Source organism: Meles meles, chromosome 12 (assembly GCF_922984935.1).
Source record: "Meles meles chromosome 12, mMelMel3.1 paternal haplotype, whole genome shotgun sequence".
Taxonomy (NCBI): Eukaryota; Metazoa; Chordata; class Mammalia; order Carnivora; family Mustelidae; genus Meles; species Meles meles.
In genome coordinates, this window is record NC_060077.1 from 45781088 (window position 1) to 45805162 (window position 24075).

At 35.4% G+C, this 24075-nt stretch overlaps 1 protein-coding gene across 2 annotated transcripts in view; it reads right to left on the minus strand.

Moving 5' to 3' along the window:
- USP14 (ubiquitin specific peptidase 14) overlaps nucleotides 1-24075 on the minus strand; it is a 44946-nt gene that overhangs the window by 6966 nt on the left and 13905 nt on the right. The window contains exons 3-12 of one of the 2 annotated variants that reach the window (XM_046024536.1): nucleotides 23112-23216; nucleotides 22207-22310; nucleotides 14646-14704; nucleotides 11440-11570; nucleotides 10413-10493; nucleotides 9953-10038; nucleotides 7903-8017; nucleotides 5033-5098; nucleotides 4792-4884; nucleotides 3099-3227 (exon numbers count right to left, since the gene is read on the minus strand). In XM_046024536.1, the coding sequence (XP_045880492.1) occupies nucleotides 3099-3227; nucleotides 4792-4884; nucleotides 5033-5098; nucleotides 7903-8017; nucleotides 9953-10038; nucleotides 10413-10493; nucleotides 11440-11570; nucleotides 14646-14704; nucleotides 22207-22310; nucleotides 23112-23216 (969 nt within the window). The remainder of the gene's footprint in view (nucleotides 1-3098; nucleotides 3228-4791; nucleotides 4885-5032; nucleotides 5099-7902; nucleotides 8018-9952; nucleotides 10039-10412; nucleotides 10494-11439; nucleotides 11571-14645; nucleotides 14705-22206; nucleotides 22311-23111; nucleotides 23217-24075) is intronic. The other variant, XM_046024537.1, reaches the window with a different exon arrangement.

The following is a 24075-nucleotide window of genomic DNA, read 5'->3' on the forward strand; positions in this document are numbered from 1 at the left end:
AGGATACACAGATGGCAAATAAACACATGAAGACCATTGAACATCATCAGCCATTAGGAAAAAGCAAATTAAAAACCACAATGATATATCACTGCAAACCTAACCAAATGGCTAAAATAAAGAATACTGTCACCACCAAATTCTAGCAAGAATGCACAAAGTGGATCAGTCATATATTGCTAATGAGCATCTAAAATGGTATAGTCCCTATGGAAAATCTTTGACACTTTCTTTAAAAATTAAATGTACAACTACCATGCTATCTAGCAATTATACTACTGGGTATCTATTCCCAGAGAAATGAAAGGTTATGTTTACACTAAACCTGGTACATGAGGGGTGCCTGAGTGGCTATGTCGATTAAGTGTCTGCCTTTGGCTCAGGTCATGATCCCAGGGTCCTGGGATTGAGCCCCGCATCGGGCTTCCTGCTCAGCTCCGAGTTTGCTTCTCCCTCTCTGCCCCTACCCCTGCTCATGCTCTCAAATAAATAAATAATCTTTTTAAAAAATGGTACATGAATAATTATAGTAGCTTTATGCAAAATAAATGAAACTAGAAAAGAATCCAGCTCTCCTTCAACAGCTGAACGATTAAGCAAGATATGGTATATGCATACCATGGAATACTCTTCAGCAACAAAAAAGGACCTGCTGCTATACAAAATGACCTGGGCTAATTTCCTGAGAATTATGTATGCTGAGGAAAAAACCCCAAAAGGTTACATACTATATGATTTCATTTATATAGTGTTATATATATATAATATATATAGAATATGGATATATATATTATATATATATAATGGAGATATAGATATACAGATATCCCATTTCGTATCTTAAAATAACGAAACTACAGAAATGGAGAACAGATTAGCAGTTGCTAGGAATTGAGGAGGTGGCAGGGGCCAAAGGAAAGTGGGTTTGGCTACAAAGGGCGGTATGTGGAATCTTTGCAGGTATGGGAATGTACTGTATCTAGACTGCATCAAAGTTAATATCCAAATCATGATACTGTATTATTGTTTTGCAAGATATTACTACCATAGGGTAAACTTGGTAAAAGGTATCTGGATCTCTACTTTTTTCTTCTTTTTAAATATTTATTTATTTGACAGAGATAGAAAACATGCGCACAAGAAGGGGGAGTGGCAGGCAGAGGAAGAAGAAGCAGGGAGCTGAGCAGGGAGCCCAATGCAGGGCTCAATGGCAGGACCCTGGGATCATGACCTGAGCTGAGGGCGGTCACTTAACTAACTGAGCCACCCAGGCACCCCCTTCATATTATTTCTTATAAATGCATGTGATTCCACAATTATCTCAAAGTTTAATGTTTTTTTAAAAAGCATTTAACAAGGGAGGGCACGTTTTGCATGGAGCACTGGGTGTTGTGCAAAAACAATGAATACAGGGGCGCCTGGGTGGCTCAGTGGGTTAAGCCTCTGCCTTCGGCTCAGGTCATGGTCTCAGGGTCCTGGGATCGAGCCCCACATCGGGCTCTCTGCTCAGCGGGGAGCCTTCCTCCTCTCTCCCTGCCTGCTGTTCTGCCTCCTTGTGATCTCTCTCTCTCTCTGTCAAATAAATAAAAATTTAAAACAAAAAACAAAAACAACAAAAAAACATAACTTTAAAAAAAAAAAACAATGAATACTGTTACGCTGAAAAAAATAAAATGGAAAAAAAAATTTAAAAAAAAAAAGCATTTAACACACACACACAGCAACTGCAGTAGAATATAAATATATATAATATCACACTGGAAATATTTCTAGTTTCCAGAAAGATCTTTTTCACCGTTGGGGGGGGGGAATCCGACACAGTTCAGCTGTACCCTAAAGTAATACAACTTATTAAAGTTTCCTAAGGTTGTGATTTTAGCAGTTACAGGCAGGCATACAAGCAGCACTTATTAAAAGATACAATTTATCACACCTGTCAGAATGGCTAAAATTAACAACACAAAAGAACAGTTGTTGGTGAGGATGCAGAGAAAAGGGAACCCGTCTTGCACTGCTGGTGGGAAGCCACTCTGGAAAACAGTATGGAAGTTCCTTAAAAAGTTAAAAATAGAAATACCCTACAATCCAGTAATTGCACAATTAGGTATTTACCCAAAGAATACAAAAAGACAGATTCGATTCGAAGGGGTACATACATCCTGATGTTGATGGCAGCATTACCAACAACAGTCAAACTATGGAAAGAGCCCAAATGTCTGCTGGATAAAGATATGTACACACACACACAAACACACACACACACACGTGCGCACGCACACATGAATATTACTCAACCATCAAAAAAAGGACATCCTTCCATTTGCAATGATGTGAATGGAGCTAGTGTGTATTACACTAAGTGAAATGAGTCAATCAGAAAAAGACAAACACCATTATGATTTCACTCATGTGGAATTTAAGAAACAAAATGGATAAACAGAGGGGGAGGGAGGGGAAAAAAAGAGAGAAACAAACCATAAAAGACTCTTAACCATACAGAACAAAGTGAGGGTTGATGGAGGGAAGCAGGTGGGAGATGGACTAGATGATGATGGGCATTAAGAAGAGCACTTGTTATGATGACCACTGGGTGTTATATACAAGTGATGAATCACTGAATTCTACTCCTGAAACCAATACTGCATTCTATGTTAACTAACCTGAATTTAAATAAAAATTAAAAGATACACTTATTTAACTATAGGCATAGATGAGCCAATATTCTACGCCACTAATTCCATCTAAAAATAGAGGTAACTCCATGACTTACAAGGAAAACAGTAAAATACACTGAAAATTCTAGGCAAGATTTTATGTGAAATGCTCTGAGGAGATACATATAAAAGGAATACAGGTTACAGATTACAAGAGAAAAGAAAATATTAGGCTTACTCTACCATAAGGGGCCTATTTACCATAACTAGAGTCCTTTTTCTTACACTAAAATACACCTAAAACTTTGTGTATGTGCTAAGTAAACTACAGGTTCATCCATTTTTACTAAGAGATTAACAAATTACTGACATTAACAAGGTAACTGCCGAATATTAATTAAGGACTAAACTATTAAGATGAGAAAATCAGCAAAAAGAACCTACTGTCTTTGGCTGCTGATTCACTTTTTTATCTTCTAGATCCTTGAATTTTGATCGAAAAGAGACCATTTTCTCCTGAAGTTCTGGGGTACACAGTTCATACACATCCAACATAAGAGGAAATTTTACATCCTATATACAAAAAGAAAAAATATGTGTCAACACCCTTATAAAAAGTAGTTATTTAAAATATCTTCATGCTTTTACAGTAGTACTTTCATAATTCAAATGAAGTTGAAAATAAAATTTATTAAAAAATCATTTGGAAATCTATGCAGCTGAAAACATCATAGTGCCTATTTTCAAAATCAGGTGACAATTTTTTTAAAAAATAAGCGCCATGCCTAGTGTGGGGCTTGAATTTACAACCCTAAGATCAAGAGTCACGTGCTCTACTGACTGAGCTAACCAGGCACCCCTGGTCCTAACTTTTTAAGATTAAAAAAATTGTTTAGCTTTTTTTCCAATTAAACCCATGACTCTGACCACAGAAGAGTTACCAAAACATACATGACAAAAGAAGCATTTCAGAAATACAGCACATCAGCCTCTGTGAAAATAATGGATACCTACAACTAAAAATGGAATGAATTTACAAATGGGGTCACTTAATGACTTTTTGTAATGTGAAATACACCTATACACAGAAATAAGTGATACGGTTCAATAACTGGTATTAATACATAAAGTTGGTGTGCCTGGGTGGCCCAGTGAGTTAAAGCCTCTGCTTTCGGCTCAGGTCATGATCCTAGGGTTCTGGGATTGAGCCCCACATCAGGCTCTCTGCTCAGCGGGGAGCCTGCTTACCCTCTCTCTGTCTCTGCCTGCCTCTCTGCCTACTTGTGATCTCTGTCAAACAAATAAATAAAATCTTTATAAAAAATACATAAAGTTAACAGTATTAAACATTCTAAATACACTTAACCTTATCATATAATAGTAAGTATATCTGAAATTGTATTATGAATTTTAGCTCAGGAGGTTAGAATTACATTTACCTCTCCCAGGGATCATGGAGTGTGGATATGTAGCAGAGCTACAGTTCTACAAAACAATTACATCATAAGGTTGGCTCTTACTCAAGAAACTACAATTATTGCACTAGAGAATGCAGCATGCCTTCTTCCCCACACTCCCATCCTCCAAACCTGCTGGGTCAGTAATCTGTGGAGTTGAGGATCTGGTCAAGAGCAGTATTTCTGGGGAGTGGAGGGCATCCATGAGAATTAATTGGGAATCTTTTGAACAATTTTTAGGACCTCAGGCCCTACCTAATCAAACGCTAGGGGTGCGCTGGTGGTGAAAGGCATGTATGTGTTTAAAAATAAAAAGGATGGGGCGCCTGGGTGGGTTAATCAGTTACTCATCTGTCTTCAGCTCAAGTCATGATCCCAGGGTCCTGGGATCAAGTCCAGCATCGGGCTCACCGCTCAGTGGGGAGTCTGTTTCTCTCTCTGCCTCCTGCTCTCCCTGCTTGTGTGAGCTCACTCTCTAACAAATAAATAAAATCTTAAAAAAAAAAAAAAAAAAAGAAAAGAAAAGAAAAAAAAAGAACCACTTGTCTAATGTTAGTAACTTCCATACTTAGAATATTTCAGAGAAAGTTTCTCCCTAAAGGAAGAAAGAAATCTATTGTGAATTAGGGATTGCTGTCAAAGAATTACAATGTTTTATTATACTGAAGTTCATTACTAACCTTAAGAACTTTAGCATTCACAGATTCCTTCTCTTTATAAAAAAATCGAACCATCTGAATAGTCAAGTAAGCAGGTAGTCGGCTGATCTTAGACTGAGGGAAAAAAATGCAAGAAATCCTATCACATGCAAATACAACACAAGTTTTTAATGCCTTGGTTTGGCAAAAACAAAGACTGGGTAAAATTTATTGGAAATTTTTCATCCAGATGGATTTAATTCAAAAGGAATGCACAACTTACAGATTTGATATATAAAGCATTTCTTTGCAATGTTGGAGACTGTTTAGTGATTTCTTCCTGAAGTCGCTAAAAAAAGAACATAACGGGAGACCAAACATTTTTAGTTTTAAAGAATATTTTTCTGTAATATAGAATCACACTTTTTTCCCTAAAGTAAGCTCTACACCCAAAGTGGGGCTTGAACTGATGACCTCAATGATCAAGAGTCACATGCCAGCAAGGTACCCGTAGAAGCACACTTACAGTTCTTTTAAAAATTAGTATTCCTCAATAGACAACATACATTGATGGATTCATACCACTGAAAAATAATTTCAATGAAGACTATGTAGGAAAATTTTTAGATATGAGTCAGTTCTTAAAAGGTATCAATTTGGGGCACCTGGGTGGCTCAGTGGGTTAAGCCTCTGCCTTCAGCTTAGGTCATGATCTCAGGGTCCTGGGATCCAGCCCCACATCCGGCTCTCTGCTCGGCGGAGAGCATGCTTCCCCTCTCTCTCTCTGCCTGCCTCTCTACCTAATTGTGATCTCTCTCTCTCTCCCTGTCAGATAAAATAAAATCTTAAAAAAAAAAAAAAAGGTATCAATTTATACTGGTGTGAACTCCTCAGAATGTAAATAATGTTTGAAGTTTTAAATTGTAACCCTAATGTTGCTCAGATTCTGAGTTTACAATGTATTTTATATAACATAAAAAAGCTTTTATGGCTTCTGCCTATATACAGATTATCAGAATACTCATACAGAAGGACAATTATGAGAAGGTAGGAAACCCCTGTTCTTTATTCCTTATGTTTTATGCTTTCTAGAAGCAATTATTCTCAACTGAGAAAAGTCACATAGAAAACCTGTTAATCTAACAAATGTGGAAAAGACTTTAGCCACTATACATATCTTAACCATCGTGTCTGCCTTTCCATGTTTTACAGCCTGTGTAACACTCAGCGAGACAGTTATCCCCTCTGGACATCATATGGAAATGATGATAATACCTATATCATAGTGCTGTTGTTAGAACTACATAAGTTAGGTACACGTAAAAAAACATGGACAACCATTTGTCATATATTCTATATTCAAAAGACATAAGCTACTATTTCTAATTTTAAAAAAAGCACTACTAATGTGCTCTGCTTTGTAAGAACATTAATACACAAGAAATTAGAGTTTAAAATTTACTGTTAATGTTCACTGTAAGCACATTACTTGTATAAATAATTAATTTTTTTAAATTACTAATCTCATTACAAAAATAATCACTGTGTTCCTTTTTAACATTTAATCAAGTCTGGCAACAAAAAGGTGAAGAAATATGGAGTCAAATCACTCTAGAATAATTGGAAACAATGATGATAATGCATCTAAACAGTGGGAAAGATAACACAACATCTCATAAATACATGATTCTCAAGAACATGTATCTGGTGTGATGTTATTTATCAAGTAAGCTACACATATTATCACCAATCCACTATCATCTAGAAGTTCCAAGTATATCTAGTTTTTTTCTGGGATTTTATAAAATTATGAAGAAAAGTATCATCCTGGAGAGCCCCTGCCAAAACATTCCATTCTATACTCTCCAATTACACTTATGCTTCTTGTTTTGACGTCCTGAAACTTGCACATTATAACCTGCTATAGTTATGTATATATAACTATATATATGTATACATATATATAACTATATATATGTATATAACTATATATATGTATACATATATATATGTATACATATATATAGTTATAGTTATATATAGTTATAGTCTTAGTTATATAGTCTATATAGTTATATATAGTTATAGTCTTAGTGATTAGCTATTATTAAGCTTTTAAAATGAACTTCTCTTAAAAGTATGCCTCACTACAGTCCCCCTCAGTATCACAGGACAGAGAATATTACTTTCTGTTTGTCTCTTGCGTCTGCATTTACCAACCACTCCCCTAACTGATCTTACCCCGAACTGTAGATGGAACTCCCTAATGACAAATTATCTTGTTTATCAATGCAATCCCTGCCCCAATTCATTGCCTATCCTTCAAAACATGTACATATTTCCCAAACCATATCAAAGTACTAAATTCACAAGCCAAACTTTTATATTTTATCAATCTGCTCATTAGAGTGCATTCTATAGTATGAAAATGGGGAAAGAGTGCTAACTAGAGAATCAGAGAAACAAGTCCTAGACCCAGCTCTGCCACAAAGCAATTAAGTCACTTACATTCCAGGGCCTCAACTGCAATACTGGTACAAGACAGAGGGCCTATGTGGCCTGATTTACACAGTATGATCCCAGTTTATACCTCATCATTACTAATAAACCCTCATTAAATACCCTCAGAGACCTCCTGCAATGCTTTTGTTTGACCTAACAATACACAACCTTGTGTTATGTGTGATTTAATGACAATTCATGGTCCTCACAGCCAACTATACTATAACTCATCCCTAAATGAAGCTTATCCAACATTTTCTCCTTACGGCTTATCTAAATAAACATTCACACAGAGCCTTCTTGGGCTTAGAACACTAGACAACACTTCAGCGATATGGTTGAAAGCCTATTTTAAATAGCACATCACCAGTAAAAAGCACAAAATTGAAAAAAAAATGTAGGTACTAAAATTACTGTAAAAGGACACTTGTTAACAGTATGAACTGAAACAAGAAAGCAAAGCATCACCTTTTTGGAGTTCAGGTGAGACTGTCTGGCAACTCAAATTTTTTGCTAGTCAGAGCAGGTCTACAAATGACCATGAAAGCACCAAAGTACTGATGTTGAGAGTTACAAATACATTTTAGCAAGTAAGTGCATCTGTAAATACAGAATCCATTTATAATGAGGATCAACTGTAACTGATCTTACCAATTTAAGTCCTGTAAAAAGATACTTGACTTCTTGATTGATAAAACAGCTAAGCTGAAGCTGATTTTCCTTTCCTTTAGTGACCTCTTCTTCTTCAGATTCTGTACATTTCATGCTTTGAGAAATAAGATAAGGAATATCCCAACAGGTAATCAATCTGCTATAATATAATAAATTATATGTTGAACATAATAAATTATCCTCTTGCTATTACAATTAATAGCATCAATATTTGCAAATGATATCTGATAAAGGGTGAGTACCCAAAATATATACTTATACAACACGAAAATTATAATAATTCAATTTAAAAATGGGCAGAAGATATAAAGAGAATAGACATTTCTCCAAAGACCCAGAGAATGCCAACACATGAAGAGATGTTCAATGTCACTCATCATCAGGGAAATGAAAATCAAAACCACAATGTCACCTCACACTTTATCAGAATAGCTAAAATCAAAAACATGAAAAACAAGTGCTGGGGTCCCTGCATGGCTAGTTGTAAATATCCGACTCTTGACTTCAGCTTAGGTCATATCTTGGAGTTGTGAGATTGACCCCAACGTCAGGCTCTGCACTGGACATGGAGCCTACTTAAGATTCTCCCTCTCCCTACCCCACCTCTCTCTCTCCCCTCTGGGGGCTAGGGGGGGATCAAGTGTTGGCGAGGAAAAGGAACTCTCATACACATCTGTGGGTGGGAATGCAAACTGGTGCAGCCACTATGGAAAACAGTATGGAGTTTCCTCAGTAATTAAAAATAGAAGCCTTGGGGCACCTGGGTGCCTCAATGGGTTAAGGCCTCTGTCTTCAGCTCAGGTCATGATCCCGGGGTCCTGGGATCGAGCCCCGCATCAGGCTCACTGCTCAGCAGGGAGCCTGCTTCCTCCTCTCTCTCTGCCTGCCTCTCTGCCTACTTGTGATCTGTCAAATAAATAAATAAAATCTTAAAAGAAAAAAAAATAGAACCCCCTCAAAAAATTAAAAATAGAACTGCCATTTGATCCAATAATTCCACTACTAGGTATTTGTACAAAGAATACAAAAACACTACTTTGAAAAGACATATGCACCTTTATGTTTATTGCAGTGTTATTTACCATAGCCAAATTATGGAAGCAACCCAACTATCCATCAATAGATGAATGGATAAAGATGATGTGGGAGGCATCTACAATGGACTATTATTCAGTCACAAAAAAGAATGAAATCTTGCTATTTACAACAACATAGATGGATCAAAGGTGTATAATAAAAGTGAAGTAAGTCAGAGTAAGAAATACTATTATTTCACTCTCAAAAATAAAGGAGGTGGGTAAGGGTCTGGATTTAACAGGTGATAGGGATTAAGAGTACACTTATTGTAATGAGCACTGAGTAATGTATAGAACTGTTGCATCACTATATCGTACATCTGAAACTAATGTAACACTGTATAGTCATTATACTGAAATTTAAAAAATAGCATTATCCATTGGTATTTTAAACATTTTGTTTTCCCACATTTGTTTCAACATATTTTAAAGTGCTTCATGCACCTAACAATATGAGTAATGAATAATAAAAGTAATAAAAGGATAAACTAAACAAATGTAAGTTGGTACTTACACAATCTTAAAATGGTTTTAACACAAACATATATAAAAAAAAATCTAAGTTTCCACCCATGACCTAGAAAATAGTCCTTCCCTGAATTCATGTTCTATGAATTGGTTCAATCTTATATATATAATCTGGCTGATAAACTCTGTTTCATATAATTAAAAATTAATTCCCTATGAAGTGAATTAATGAGGCTGACTCTGCTAAAGATATTCTTAGGAAAAAATAATATCCCTAAAGTGTACATTTATCTAACTTAAGGATTACTCTGATGGCGTATTTTTCCAAATTCCTAAGTTTCATTATATCTTTTAGGCATAAAAGCCTCTGAAGAATTTATCTATATACCCTACCCACCACTCCAATGAGTCAACAAGGCTACTGATACCAATTCACTTCTAGTAAGTTAGAGTACATCTCTACAAATCTTGGCTCATAAGGATACGTAGTTTCAAATTCAACTCCGAAGAACTGATCAATTAAGCTTTTCTTTTTAGAAGGTGTCACTGCTGATGCAGATGAAGAATCTGTCTGCAAAAATTAAAATGAAATAAAAATTCTAATTTTTCTTTATATAGGTACTAATGTATATTTTTCCCACATAATCCAGTTTAGTAAATACATGTTTAGGCTTTTAAAAATGTAATCACTTTCTGGAAAATCCTTCTACTGTTCAAAAAACACTACCAAAAGACTACAGATGCTCAGTAATATCAATTAAGTTTAATAAATAATACAATGCATTCAAGTGTCAAATGCAAGCTTTCAAATTCTAACTACAGGCTGAGCATCCAAAGTATTCAAATACATGTCTATTAGGATAAATTTATTTCAAGCTTTTGGTGTGGGGGGGGTATAATTATCAAGGTATAATGAAAATCTATAATCACAAACATGTCAATTACCTCTTTAACAGAATCATCCTCTATGGCTTCCAATTTCTGTTGCAATACTCGCATCATTTGTATCCAACATTCATTAGCATCCTGTAATTTAAAAAATGACAAAGTAAATAATCCTGGCTGTTGATAATGTTTTATCTACAAAATCCTTCCAAAAGAATTACTGGTTCCTTAGGGAAGGGGAAGAAAGCTGTTTTTTTATTTAAAAATATTAAGTCAAACTAGATTATTATACGATCTTCAGAACAATGAGGAATTCTAAAATATTCATTTATTCAAGAGATGTTTACTGAGCTCTTCCTTATGCTAACTACTGTTTTAGACACAGGAATAAACAGAAGTAACCAAAACAGAAAACGTTCTCAAAGGGGACATAAACAAAATATAACAAATTCACCTAATGAGAAGAGTATGAATTTAAAAAAGCAGTATGAAAAAAATAATAAAAATAACAATAAAAAAAGCAATATGGAAACAGAAAGTGATGAAGGGAAAGAAGTGTACTATTTCAATAGGCGAGTCAAGGAAACGTCTGTGATGCCTTGACATTTGAGCCATGAGTGAGGTGAGGAAGCAAACAATGCACTATCTGAGAGCCAAAGAAACAAGAGCAAAGACCCTGCATAAAGATGATACTGGAGGGTTTTAAAAGTAAGTAGGAAGCCAGAGTGTTTCAGAGTCAAAAGAAGTAAGCAAGGGAGAGAGTGGCACAGGAGAGCTCAGACAGGGACACAGGACCTCGATTATTCAGGACTAGGACAGAAAATCATTAGGAGGTAACAAACAAGGGACCAAGATAACCCTATTTACATTTTAGACTCTGGAGACTGTGTGGAGAAGCACTGCAGAAGGACAAAAACAGAAGCAAGGTAATAGTTAACAGACCACCTCAGCCAAGAAATGAGGATGATGTGAACCACAGAGGACTTGAAAATTGGAGCGTGTTTGGAAATACAAATAAACACAGTAAGTGTACAACACCTAAGTTTTACATTTACAAAATGAAACCACAGAACCTTGCCCTGTTTACCTGTTGAAGATATTGGCCTTGTTCACCTTTCTCTGCAAACTGTGGAAAAGCCATGTGCAAAAACTGCAGTAGAATAATAGGCGGAATACTAGAAGAAGTTTTATCCATGGAATCAAACAAATCTCTAAGGGCTTAAAAACAAAGCAAACACTGCTTTAATAAAATGATGACATATGTAATATGTATATTAATTCTAGATTAATATAAACAAAAACTGCTGAGTAATATTTTTAAGTATATCTACTACTTTTGTAGTTGTCAAATTCACAATAAGAAAAAGATTTGTTTGGGCACACCTCGGTGGCTCAATCGTTAAACATCTGCCTTTGGCTCAGGTCACAATCCCAGGGTCCTGGGATCCAGCACCACATCGGGCTCCCTGCTCCGCAGGAAGCCTGCTTCTCCCTCTCTTACTCCCCCTGCTTGTGTTCCCTCTCTCGCTGTTTCTCCCTCTCTGTCAAATAAATATATAAAATCTTTTTTAAAAAAAAATTGTTTTTAAATCTTGAAGAACTGACCAGACTTTATAATGTAATGACTAACTATAAACAACTTCTGAGTCCTACCCCTCAGTCTCTCTCTCCTTGCCAGGCTTTGTCTTCCCAAACAAAGCAGGGCATATTCATTCACTAGAGCAAACACATAACCTCTGTCTAGAGATCAACAGGCTAATGTTACTGTTCTGGTACTACGCCATTATCAGGCCATCAGGTCACCACTCTCAACCTACCTCCTTTTAAGCCTGTACTTAACCACCTACTCAACTCCTAAATTTTAAAATCTGTTAAACATACCTCATGACTCTATTGATAGCTGAAAACCAAAATTAATTTGCCTTCTTCAAAATCTTTCCTCCACCATCCTCTCTCACCTTATAAATCTCATGGTCAGTCACAGCCCTGCTCTGGAGTTGAGAATACTTTTCCTCTGCTGACTTCCTAGCTATCACACCTTGCTTTTACTTCAAGTACAGCAAAATTCTAGTTTAGCCTCTCCTGACTTGTTTTATTAATATGTGAAATGTTACCTACCATTATTATACAAACGGAAGACCCAGAAATACTGTATCTCAGCACAAAGTCAGTGTTTAATAAAATGTTCCCAAATAAGACAACTAAGACAACTAAACATGGTGTTTAAAATATTCTGGGGGTACTCCTTGGTGGCTCAGTTAAGCATCTTCCAATGGCTCTGGTCATGATCCCAGTTTCCTGGGATGATTTAAGATTTAATGTATACCATAAACAGCATCTCAAAGTACTTCATTAGTTTGAAATTAAAAAGTCAAAAATGTACTCACTGTACATTAAGAGACTAGTTGGACATGACAACTAAATGCAATCAATATGTCATCCTAAATTGGATCCCAAAGCAAAACAGAAAAACAATTTTATAACGGGCAATATTGGGTCAACTGACAAAATTTAAGTCATTTGTATTTTAGAGTACTTTATCCATGTTAAACTCCTAGACTTTGAAAAATGGTGATTGTCTTATGGTTATGAATGTCCTTATTCTTGGGAAATACATACTAAAGTATTCAGGAGTAAGACAGGATGTCTGTACCTTACTCTCAAATGGTTCAGAAAAAAAGAACACTGTTACAGAGAATCATGAACCAGCTGTGAAAAAAAGTTTGTAATTGGTGAATTCTGGAACTGTTCTTTGTGCTAATTTTAAATTTAGCACAGAATAAAATTTAAAAATGAAGAACAGTATCTTTCATCCCTTCACTACAAGACTCACAGGATACTGGAGAAGTTGCTGCCATTCTGAGTTACTCTCAGATACACAAGCAATCAAGAAAACTAGATATAAGTGATCATATTTTTCTCATTAAAAATCTCATTTCAACAAATAAATCTACTTTCAGGGGAAAAAAGGTCAAAGGAAAATCTCTAACTCCAAATGACACAAAGAAACCTACTGTTTATAGTATTACAAATGAACAGCTGACCACAATGAGATACCACTTCACACCCCTAGGCTGGCTATAATCAAAGACAGACAATACCGAGTATTATTAAGAGAAATTGGAACCCTCATTCACGGGAGAAATATAAAATGATGCCAACTGCTTTGGAAAACAGCCTGGCAGTTCCTCAAAAAGTTAAATATAGTTACCATATGACCCAGCAATTCCACTCCCAGATACACACCCAAGAGAAATAAAAACATTATGTCCATAGAAAAGTTTGTAAAAATTTTCAGCAATACTTGTAATAGTCAAAAAGTGGAAACCACCCAAATGTCTATCAGGGATGAAAGGACAAATGGAATGTGATAGATCCCTACAATGGAATCTTATTCAGCAATTAAAAGGAAAAAAAGTACTACTACATACTAAAATGTCAATGAACCTTAAAAACATTCTAAGTGAAAGAAGCCAGTCAAAAAAGACCACATACTATCTAATTCCATGTATGTCAAAAGTTCAGAATAGGTAAATATACTGAGACTAAGTAGAGTAATGGTTGCATATAGCTGGGAGTGGTGAGGAGAAAACAGATTGAGTGCTAAATGTTACAGTTTCCTTTTCAAGGCCACAAAAACATTCTAAAATTGTGGTAATGGCTGCACAGCTCCGCATATACTAAAAGACACTGAATTACACACTTAAGTGGGTGAATTGTAATGGGATGTGAATTTTATCTCCATAAAGCTATTACCCTCTACCCCAAAAAAGGCATGGTTATAAAAATACCCTACACCAACCTAACCTAAAGATTTAAGAGTATTCATTTTTAAAACCAGCCCAAAACAAATGGGGACAAAATATATGGTCTCATGTAATGAAGAAATAAATTATTTCTATCCTTTAAGAATTTGTTTCTCCTCATACTTCATACTATTTCCTTACACAAACACCCACTAAGATGCTCTCTTATAATGACTGTATCAACTATAATAAAATCTCTCTCTGTATATCCCCAGAGATATATTTTACTAGTAGAATCTAAAGCCAAAATTAATTTTAATCCAAAAAATCCAGACTATTTTTCAGAAAAAACAGACATCATTGGTTTATAATCTAAATAATAAAATAGGTCCTTAAGTTGCTTAACACTAAGTACTCGTTTTAAATGAGATGATGTTCTACAAAATCTCTCCTGTAAACTGAAAGCTACTAAACAAACTGAGTGAAAAGTAACATTTCTTGAATACTACACTGTCCTGTCAGAAAGGCATTTATTTAAGATACTGACCTGCAGTAATATACTGTGCTGAAGCCATTTCCCCTGAAGCTCTCAAGGCACCTGCATACCTGGGAACATTAAGGCAGAATTAAATAGGATTCAATTCATTCTGAAACTCAAAAGGGAAGAAATTAATTAAGAGTTTATGATAACATCCTCAACTGCAACTTAATCTGAGTTGTTCCCATCTTTTATCTTCTTCCCTTCTGGTCTTACTCCTACAACCATTATATGGGCAAAAAAGGAACACTAGGAAAAAAGGGAATTTAGATGAATGAAGTCTACTTGAAATTCTTTCTCCTAACTTATTAAAAAAAAAAAAAATTTCCTGAAAACAATGTGAAACAAAAAAGTACACTCTTAATGTCCATTCTTACAAAGAAAATAAAATACACTTTCAGAAATAAGAAAAAAACCTTAGGTCAAAAACATTAGGGCGCCTGGGTGGCTCAGTGGGTTAAGCCGCTGCCTTCGGCTCAGGTCATGATCTCAGGGTCCTGGGATCGAGTCCCGCATCGGGCTCTCTGCTCGGCAGGGAGCCTGCTTCCCTCTCTCTCTCTCTGCCTGCCTCTCTGCCTACTTGTGATCTCTCTCTCTCTCTCTCTGTCAAATAAATAAATAAAATCTTTAAAAAAAACAAAAAACAAAAAACATTAAATCAAAGTTAATACACCTACGTTCAGCATTCACTTGTTATGTAACCTTAAATAAGTCACTTAATTTTCAAGTCCATTGGCTACCTACATACTGCAGTGTTTTTATTAAATGACTTCTAAATTCACTTTCAATTTATAATCCTCATTTAATTTACAACAGCACAAAGGACTGGCCATCCAAAGGAAATAAGCAATAGTATTCACTCATACAATGTCTTATGACACAGGATCAGAAATTATCATTCAGATAATATCAAACACTTGAGAGGTAGGGGAATGACTGCCTATTCACTATGATTAAAACAGCCAGTGGAGGGGCACCTGGGTGGCTCAGTCAGTTAAGCATCTGCCTTTGGCTCAGGTCATAATCCCATGGTCCTGAGATCAAGCCCCTCATTGGGCTCCCTGTGCAGCAGGAAGCCTGCTTCTCCCTCTCCCCTGGCTTTTGTTCCTTTTCTTGCTGTCCCTCTGTCCAATAAATAAATAAAGCCTTAAAAAACAAAACAAAAGAAAACACCCACTGGAGGGACTAAAATGAAAAAGACTGAAATCAACCACGAGTGGCAATAATGTGGACCAACCAATACCATCATACCATCAATATCCATACCATCAATAACATGGATAAACTTCAAAGACTATGATGGTGAACTCTGTACATTTAACTTCCAGAATGCACAAAACTAGTAAGAGGTCAGTAGCTGCTTGCAGAGCTGGGTGGTGGAGGGGATGAGGACTGGGAAAAGATACAAGTACAAAAACATCCTGAGATGAGGGAAATGTTCTACAGTTTATAAAAGGGGTTACAGAGAATTTGCATTTATCAAAACTGATCACACCAAACACAAGATATTTCATGTTTACTATATGTAAATATTTCCATTTAAAAACAAAAAAACCTCTGTGCTATATAAGTAGAATGAAAGAGGTCACAGAAAATAAATTATATCCAATTAAGAAGTTCTGTTTTTCTCTTTTGTTTATTTAGATATTTCAGAAATTGCTGTGACTCAAGTTTTTTTTTTAAATTTTTAATATACAATTCATAATGTCTAAATTACATATGTTCTTTTTAAAAAGGGAAAATCATTAATAGTTTCCCACTCAGTTTACAACTACCTAAAAGGCATTTTTGAAGTTGAAGTACCAATAAAGCAAGTGTATCCCAAAACATCAGTGAAGTATATAATGACACAACTGCTGCTGTTACTGATTTCAGTTCTAGTTACAGGGTGACACTGCTAAGTAACTATTCCTACAGTTATGGCAAAGGCTACACTAATAATTATTTTTTAATAACTGAGAATGGAAAATCATGAGTGATTGAATAGCATTCCCCCACAAAAAACTCTCATTACACCAACATTTAATTTCTAAGTAAGATAAAACCATCCAATAAACCAAATAATATTAACAATTAAACTTTACAAAGAATAACTGTTAGAAAGTAAAAGGAAGAACTGACATGAGTACTGAGAGATGTAACAGAAATACGTAAAAAAGTACCTTTTCCAGTCTTTATGAAGTCAACAATATATAAAAAGTAAGTGATGATATAGAAAAAATTCATCAACTTAATGTCTACTAATACTTCATCATCTACAAAGAGTATGCCTTGACTCTCCTATCATCTGTGAAATAGTCACATTAATCATACATCAGCTCAACCCAAACATTCATCAACAGAAGAATGGATAATTATTTGGTAGTATGTGCATATAGTATACTATACAGCATATATATGAATGAACTACAACTACAAACACACAGCTAACCCAAAAATAATGAGCTAGACCCAAATGAACACAATCTATGTTTCTGTTCACAAAGAGTTCCAAACAGGCAAAATTAATCTATGAGGTTAAAAGTCACATTAGTATTAACAATTTTGAACAGAAAGGTGGAATAGTAATCAGGAAGGGAGAGTTGTGAGGGGATTTTTAGAAGCTGATAGGGTTCTGTTTGTATTGGTTGCACAGATGTGTTCACTCTGGGATACTTCGTTTGTACTCTTTTTTTATGTTAATGTCTGTTAAATTAAAAAATTGGGGGTCAAAAGGAAGAGATTTTACAGTCTTTAAAAAATACATATCTGAACAGCCTCATCTAATGAATAGGGAATAGAGGCCAACACTCAAAACTAAATACCTTCATTAGTACAAAAGAACAAATAAATGACCTAAGCATAAAACTTACAATAAAACAGCCTAAGGAAAACAAATAAATCAAAACAAAAAAAGGATGAGTCAGACAATGAAAAGAACTGACTGAATAAACCTACTAGCTGATTTCTGTGAAAAATAAAATATACAAACCTCTGGCAATGGTAAATTTATATGTATAAATTTCTATATATCTAGCAAATAAGAAATGAAAACGGGGGAAAATACAGGTCCAAAATAGAGAACTCTTATGCTAAAATATCTTGAAGACATAAGGACAAATTCATAGGAAAACAAATTTAAAAAGCTGACCTTAAAAGACACAGGACATGTACATTTAAGACGCAAAAAAAAAAAAAAAAAAAAAAAGTTGGGTCCAACCAAATTTTTTTTTTTTTAAAGATTTTATTTATTTATTTGACAGAGAGAGAGATCACAAGTAGGCAGAGAGGCAGGCAGAGAGAGAGGAGGAAGTAGGCTCCCTGCGGAGCAGAGCACGATGCAGGGCTCAATCCCAGGACCCTGAGATCATGACCTGAGCCGAAGGCAGCGGCTTAATCCAGGCGCCCCGAGTCCAACCAATTTTATAGTTAAGTTCTATCAAGAACAGATCATCCCTATACAAATTTGAAAATGGAAGTAAAATAACAACCTAGTAACTGCTAATGAAAAAACTATGTGGTACTTCTCAAAAAGGTGCCTTGCCAATCTCTAGTAAGATAAAAATATGGCCATGAGATACAGTTTTTCATAACTCACAGAATTTAAGGGTAATTTTTATATTATACACTTTTCACTTTAAGTTCTAAATTCAGAACTCCTACATTATCATGAGGTTCCACTATTGGGCAGCATCAACCAAATCAGATTTTACCTGCAGCTCTGGTTCCTGGCCCTCATTGCCTCTTCAGCTAACCCAGTCTATTTCCTTTCTAGCCTTTATAACATATATCCCACTCTCCAGAACCTGCCAAATAAAAATCCTTAAGTATTTAAGCATGAGCTTCAGCATCACCAGTTGTAAAACATCTTCTGTGGAAATTTTCCTCTCTTCTTTCATTCCTATTTTATCAGTTAGCGCCATTTTTCCAAAGACATACAACCCCATCCATGTCCTCTCATATTAAGTTAGTTAAGTACAACAATTTCCAACCTCTTGTAAAATCTAAGCTTCAAAAAATACTTCATCTGGTTTCAAGAACACTGAATCAACAGGATGAAATCTCCCCTGCTTATTATACAAAACTCAGAGAAATAACTCCAAAACTTGGAAGAGTTCTCTTTGGATTAGAAGCTAGAAGGTATCCCAGGTGAAAAAAGTACAGAGGAAATCTTGGAAAAAAAGGCAAGTCTCTCCCAAGTAGCCACCTTCTAGGGCAGGGAGCTGCCCAACAAGCTGCTCATTAGATCATTTGCAATTGGGACATGGTTGCCTAAGTACACAATCTTCAAACAAATATGAGATCAATCCTTACATCTCAAGAGAACAGTTAAAATCAAAAGGACCAAACTGGCTGGGTGGGAGGGAGATAAGAAGAGTACTTCAGAGCCTCGGAGAAATAAAAGCAGGAATCATCCAAAATTAAGAACAGGAGATTAAAGAAAAGAAGGTTGTGATAAATAAGAAGCTGTGAAACAAAGCTAATGCACAAATCAGTGAAATGTACAATAGAACTGACACACTCTCCTGGAACACAGCACATAAAAATAAAAAAAATTAAAAGTGCAGAAGAAAAAAAAAGAAATGTGAAAAATAGATCCAGAAATTCTACTATTCAGAATATCAGGGAAGCTATATAAAATAGAGAAGCTTCTCTCAAGAAGTAAGAGTCAAGAATGTCCAAAGTTTAGGACAAGAGTCCTCAGAATGAAAGGGCTCACTCAGGGCACCTAGGTGGCTCAGCCGGTTAAGTGTCTGCTTTCAGCTCAAGTCACAATCCCAGGGTCCTGGGACAGAGTCCCACACTGGCCTCTCTGCTCCGCAAAGAGCAAAGAGTCTGCTTCTCTCTCAGCCCCTCTTTCCTGCCGATCCATTCGTACTCTCTCTCTCCCTCTCCCCCTCTCTAAAATAAATAAATAAAATCTTAAAAAAAAAAAAAAAGGAAAAGAAAGAAAGAAAAGGTGTTCACTCAGCACTAAATAAGATAAAAAAGAAAATCTCACACCTACCCTATCGGAAAACTATGAAAAACAAAAATAAAGGAAAAACCCTAAAAGTTATTAACAGAAAAGAATAAGAAATAAGACTGATACTCTATCTTTTATCAGTAACTAGCCACATAGGAAAATAGTGGAGAAATAACTACAAACCCCTGAGGAAAAATAACTTTGACTTCAGCATTTCCCAACAAAGCAGTTCTGAAACAGTAACAAATCTGATGGCCTTTCTCAATTAAGACCGTAAGTGCCTGGAAGACAGGTCCTGTGTCTTATACCCTAATAAGTACTTAAGCTACAATCTAGGCAATTTCATAAGTACTTGACAACTATTCACTTCAGAGAAATTCAGAAAACCTTCAGTTACTCTCAGGTTTCTGCATAATCCTTCTCTCTCCTCTCTACTGCTCAGTTCTATCAAAGCATTTCCCAAGCCACTAAGGAAAAAAAAAAACAAAACCATCATTCACAAAGCTGGCTAAGAATCCAAACTGCAGTTTACACTCTAACTTACATTAAGAAGTGACAGTGTATATATCAAGACAGTTGCAATAAATTTAGTCAGAATTCAGTTCTATATTTTTAAGTTACATATTTAGACTGAGAAGTGATTCTCATTTATAGACTATTTCACAGGCTTTCAAAACATGGATAATTGTTTACCCTTTTTTTCTTTTGTATATGGTAGTAAAGCAAAGTTTTACTTCTTTTTTTTTTGGAAGATTTTATTTATTTATTTGACAGACAGAGATCACAAGTAGGCAGAGAGGCAAGCAGAGAGATGAAGGGAAGCAGGCTCCCTGCTGAGCAGAGAGCCCAATGCAGGGCTCAGTCCCAGGGCCCTGAGATCATGACCTGGGCCGAAGGCAGAGGCTTAACCCACTGAGCCACCCAGGTGCCCCAAGTTTTACTTCTTTGTAAAATCATTACTCACTAGCATTAAGACAAATCAATACAAATCAATGTATTTATTTCTAAACTAGAATGGAGAGTCCAGAAATAAATCTTATTACATACATCTTATGAGCAAATGATTTTTAAAGGTGCTAGAGCAATTCCACAGGAAAAAGAGTAGTCTTCAACAAGTGGTACTCGAAAAACTAGGTATCAATTTGCAAAAGAATGGGATGGAATACCAATTACCAACTCCCCACTATACATAAAAATTAACTGAAAATGGATCAGAATAAAAATGGATCAGAGACCTAAATTTAAGAGCTTAAAATTCTTAACAAAATAGAAGTAAATATTTGTGACCTAGGATTAGTCAATGGTTTCACACGTAAGATAAACACACACAAAACACAAAAATTAAATTAATCAAAAATAAAAACTTTTGTGTTACAAAACAACATCAAGAAAGTGAAGACAAGGGGCGTCTGGGTGGCTCACTGGTTAAAGCATCTGCCATTGGTTCAGGTCACGATCCCAGGGTCCTGGAATCGAGCCCCGCATCGGGCTCTCTGCTCAGCAGCGAGCCTGCTTCCCTTCCTCTCTCTCTGCCTGCCTCTCTGCCTACTTGTGATCTCTGTCTGTCAAATAAATAATAAATAAAATCTTTAAAAAAAAAAAAGTGAAGACAACTCACAAAATGAAAATTTATAAATTATCTATCTGAAAAAGGACTTGTATCCAGAATATATAAAGAACACTTAGAACTGAATAATAAAAAGATGAACCATTTAAAACACAGGCAAAGGATTTAAACAGACATCTCTCCAAAGATATACATGCCAGATAGCACATGAAAGGATGCTCAACATCACTAGTCATGATGTAAATGCAAATGACAACTACAAATGAGAGACGATTTTACCCTTAGGATGACTATAATCAAAGACATACAATAACAATATTGGCATAGAGGTGGAGAAATTGGAACTCCCTTACACTGGTGGTAAAATGGTGCCTAGCAGTTTGACAGTTCCTCAAAATGTTGTTTAACATAATTACTATGTGGCCAAGCAAGCCACTCATAACCAAAAGAAATGAAAAAAAAGTGGTCTGCACAAAAACTTGTCCTTGAATGTTCATGGTAGCATTACTCAAAGGAGCTACAAACTTCTAGAAATGAATCAAATGTTAACAGATGAACTGATCAACAAAATGCAGTATGTTCATTAATAATGGGCTATTAATTCAGACATAAAAAAGAATGAAGTACTGATACATACTACAACATGAATAAACCCAGAAAATATTATGCTAAGTAAAAGAATCCAGTCACAAAAAGTCACCCATTGTATGTTTCCATTTATATGAAATGTCCAGAACAGGAAAATCTGTAAGACAGAAAGTAGGGAAATGGTTGCCTAAAGCTGGAGGTGGGAATGGTAAAATGAGTGATTGCTTGTGAATATAAGGTTTTTTTGTGGGGGGGGAGAAAAGATCCTAAAATTAGACTGTTGTGATGGTTGTACAACCTGCTGAATAAAGACCATTTAACTGAATACTTTAAAGGGATGAACTGTATAATAAAGGAGTATCAGTAAAGTTGTTAAAAAATTATACACACATTTATACACAAAACACTACTCACCAAAATGTGAGTGTGCCTTACCCACCAAAAAGACTCACATTTATCTTCTGTCTTACCTTTTAAGGGCATCTTTGAGTTCAGGCACAGAACGAATACATTGAACTGTAGCGTTCATGTAGCAAGTGTTACCAAGGTTTGTCAATCCACATGGTAATTCCATCTGAAAAGGACAAGGATTAAAATATTTTTATAAAATGACTTAGCATATATAAAATCACTAAAGTTCACACTTTGAAGTATAATTTACCAACTCATACCAATTTATATTCCAACTTTACCCAAAAGTAAGTTTTATACTCCTAACAGAAATGTTCACTTGCATTATGCTGACATTGTTTTAATTCCCTTCTCAAAAATATTGAAAGCCTCTTTTCCCATAAAATAATAGCACTGTTAGCACTGCCCAACACTTATTTATTAAAGACATTAATTGACTTTACACTGAATTATCCAATTATATCAGGACTCCTCAAGCCAATTTCAAAAATAAAACCTTTTAGTTCTAAAAACATACATCTTGGTCAGGCTCCACGTTCAGTGTGGAGTCTGCTGGAGATTTTCTCTCCTTTTCCCCTTCTCCCCGCCAACTCACCCATGTGCTCTAATAAAATCTTCAAAATAAACAAGAACATATATCTTGATATTACCAATTAAATCTTCAAAACACTTATTTTTTTTAAAGATTTATTTATTTTAGAGAGACAGTGTGTGCACTTGAGCAGGGGAAGGGGCAAAGGAAGAGGGAGAGAATCTCAAGCAGACTCTTCTTAGAAGTGGAGCCCATTATAGGGCTTGATTCCACGACCCTGATATCATGACCTGAGCTGAAATCAAGAGTCAGACGCTTAACCGACTGAGCTACCCAGGCGCCCCAAATCTTTAAAATGTTTAGATGCTACTTTCTGAAACGCATCGTAGTACCTGTAGCAATCATTTTTATACAAAACGTGGTATATCTTACCGCAGATGCTAACTGTTCTTCTGTCATGTCTTCTACAAAGACAGTTTTAGCTGAGGGTTCCTCAGGAAGAGCATCTGCTGACCCCATCATTAGTAGAGTCATACCCTGTTTTAAAAAAAATTTCATTTCATAAAAATGCTCAGAAGTTGATAATGCTTATGTCCAATGAAAGAAGCCAGACACAGAAAAATAAAACATATTGTACGCTTGTATTTGCCAGAAAAGGTAAATCTACAGACACAAGGCAGACTAGCGATTGCTAAGGCTAAAGGTGGAAGAGGGAGTGACTTTAAACAGACACCTATTTCTTTCTGGGGTGATGGAAATGTTTTAAAATTAGATTGTGGTGAAGGTTACACAACTCTTGTCAATACTAAAAATCAGCAACAATTAAAAAAAAAAAGTATTGAGGTAGCTGCTTTAAGCCAAAGGCCCCCTGCTTATATTCAAAGGGGCACAAAGAAACTTTTCAGAATGATAAAACTTCTGTATCTTGATTGTGGTGGTAGTTACATGACTGTACAGAACTACCCAAATTCAAACTGCACACTAAAAATAAAATTTTATAAAATTTTATAAATTTTTTTATAATTTTATAATATTTTTATAAAATTTATAAAAATTTTAATCCATATAAATTATACTTCAAGGAAGCTAGGGAAAAATAAATACTGTCATAAAAACAGTTGAGAATGTTTAAAATACTGGAGGGGAGGGAATTCTCGAAATGATTATTAACATTTAGTGGAATCATTTCTCCCCATAACAAAGTGCAGTTAGCATTCTTTTTGTGAATGTCTATTGTGTAACTAACAATTACTTATAATTGAATGGAATTATTTTGAGAGCACCAAACCCTCCATTATTGGAAAACATTACACCAAACACATAAATTAGTTCAAAATATCCAATTTTATAATTCTACATTATAGAATATATATAAGGGAATATATATTATATATAG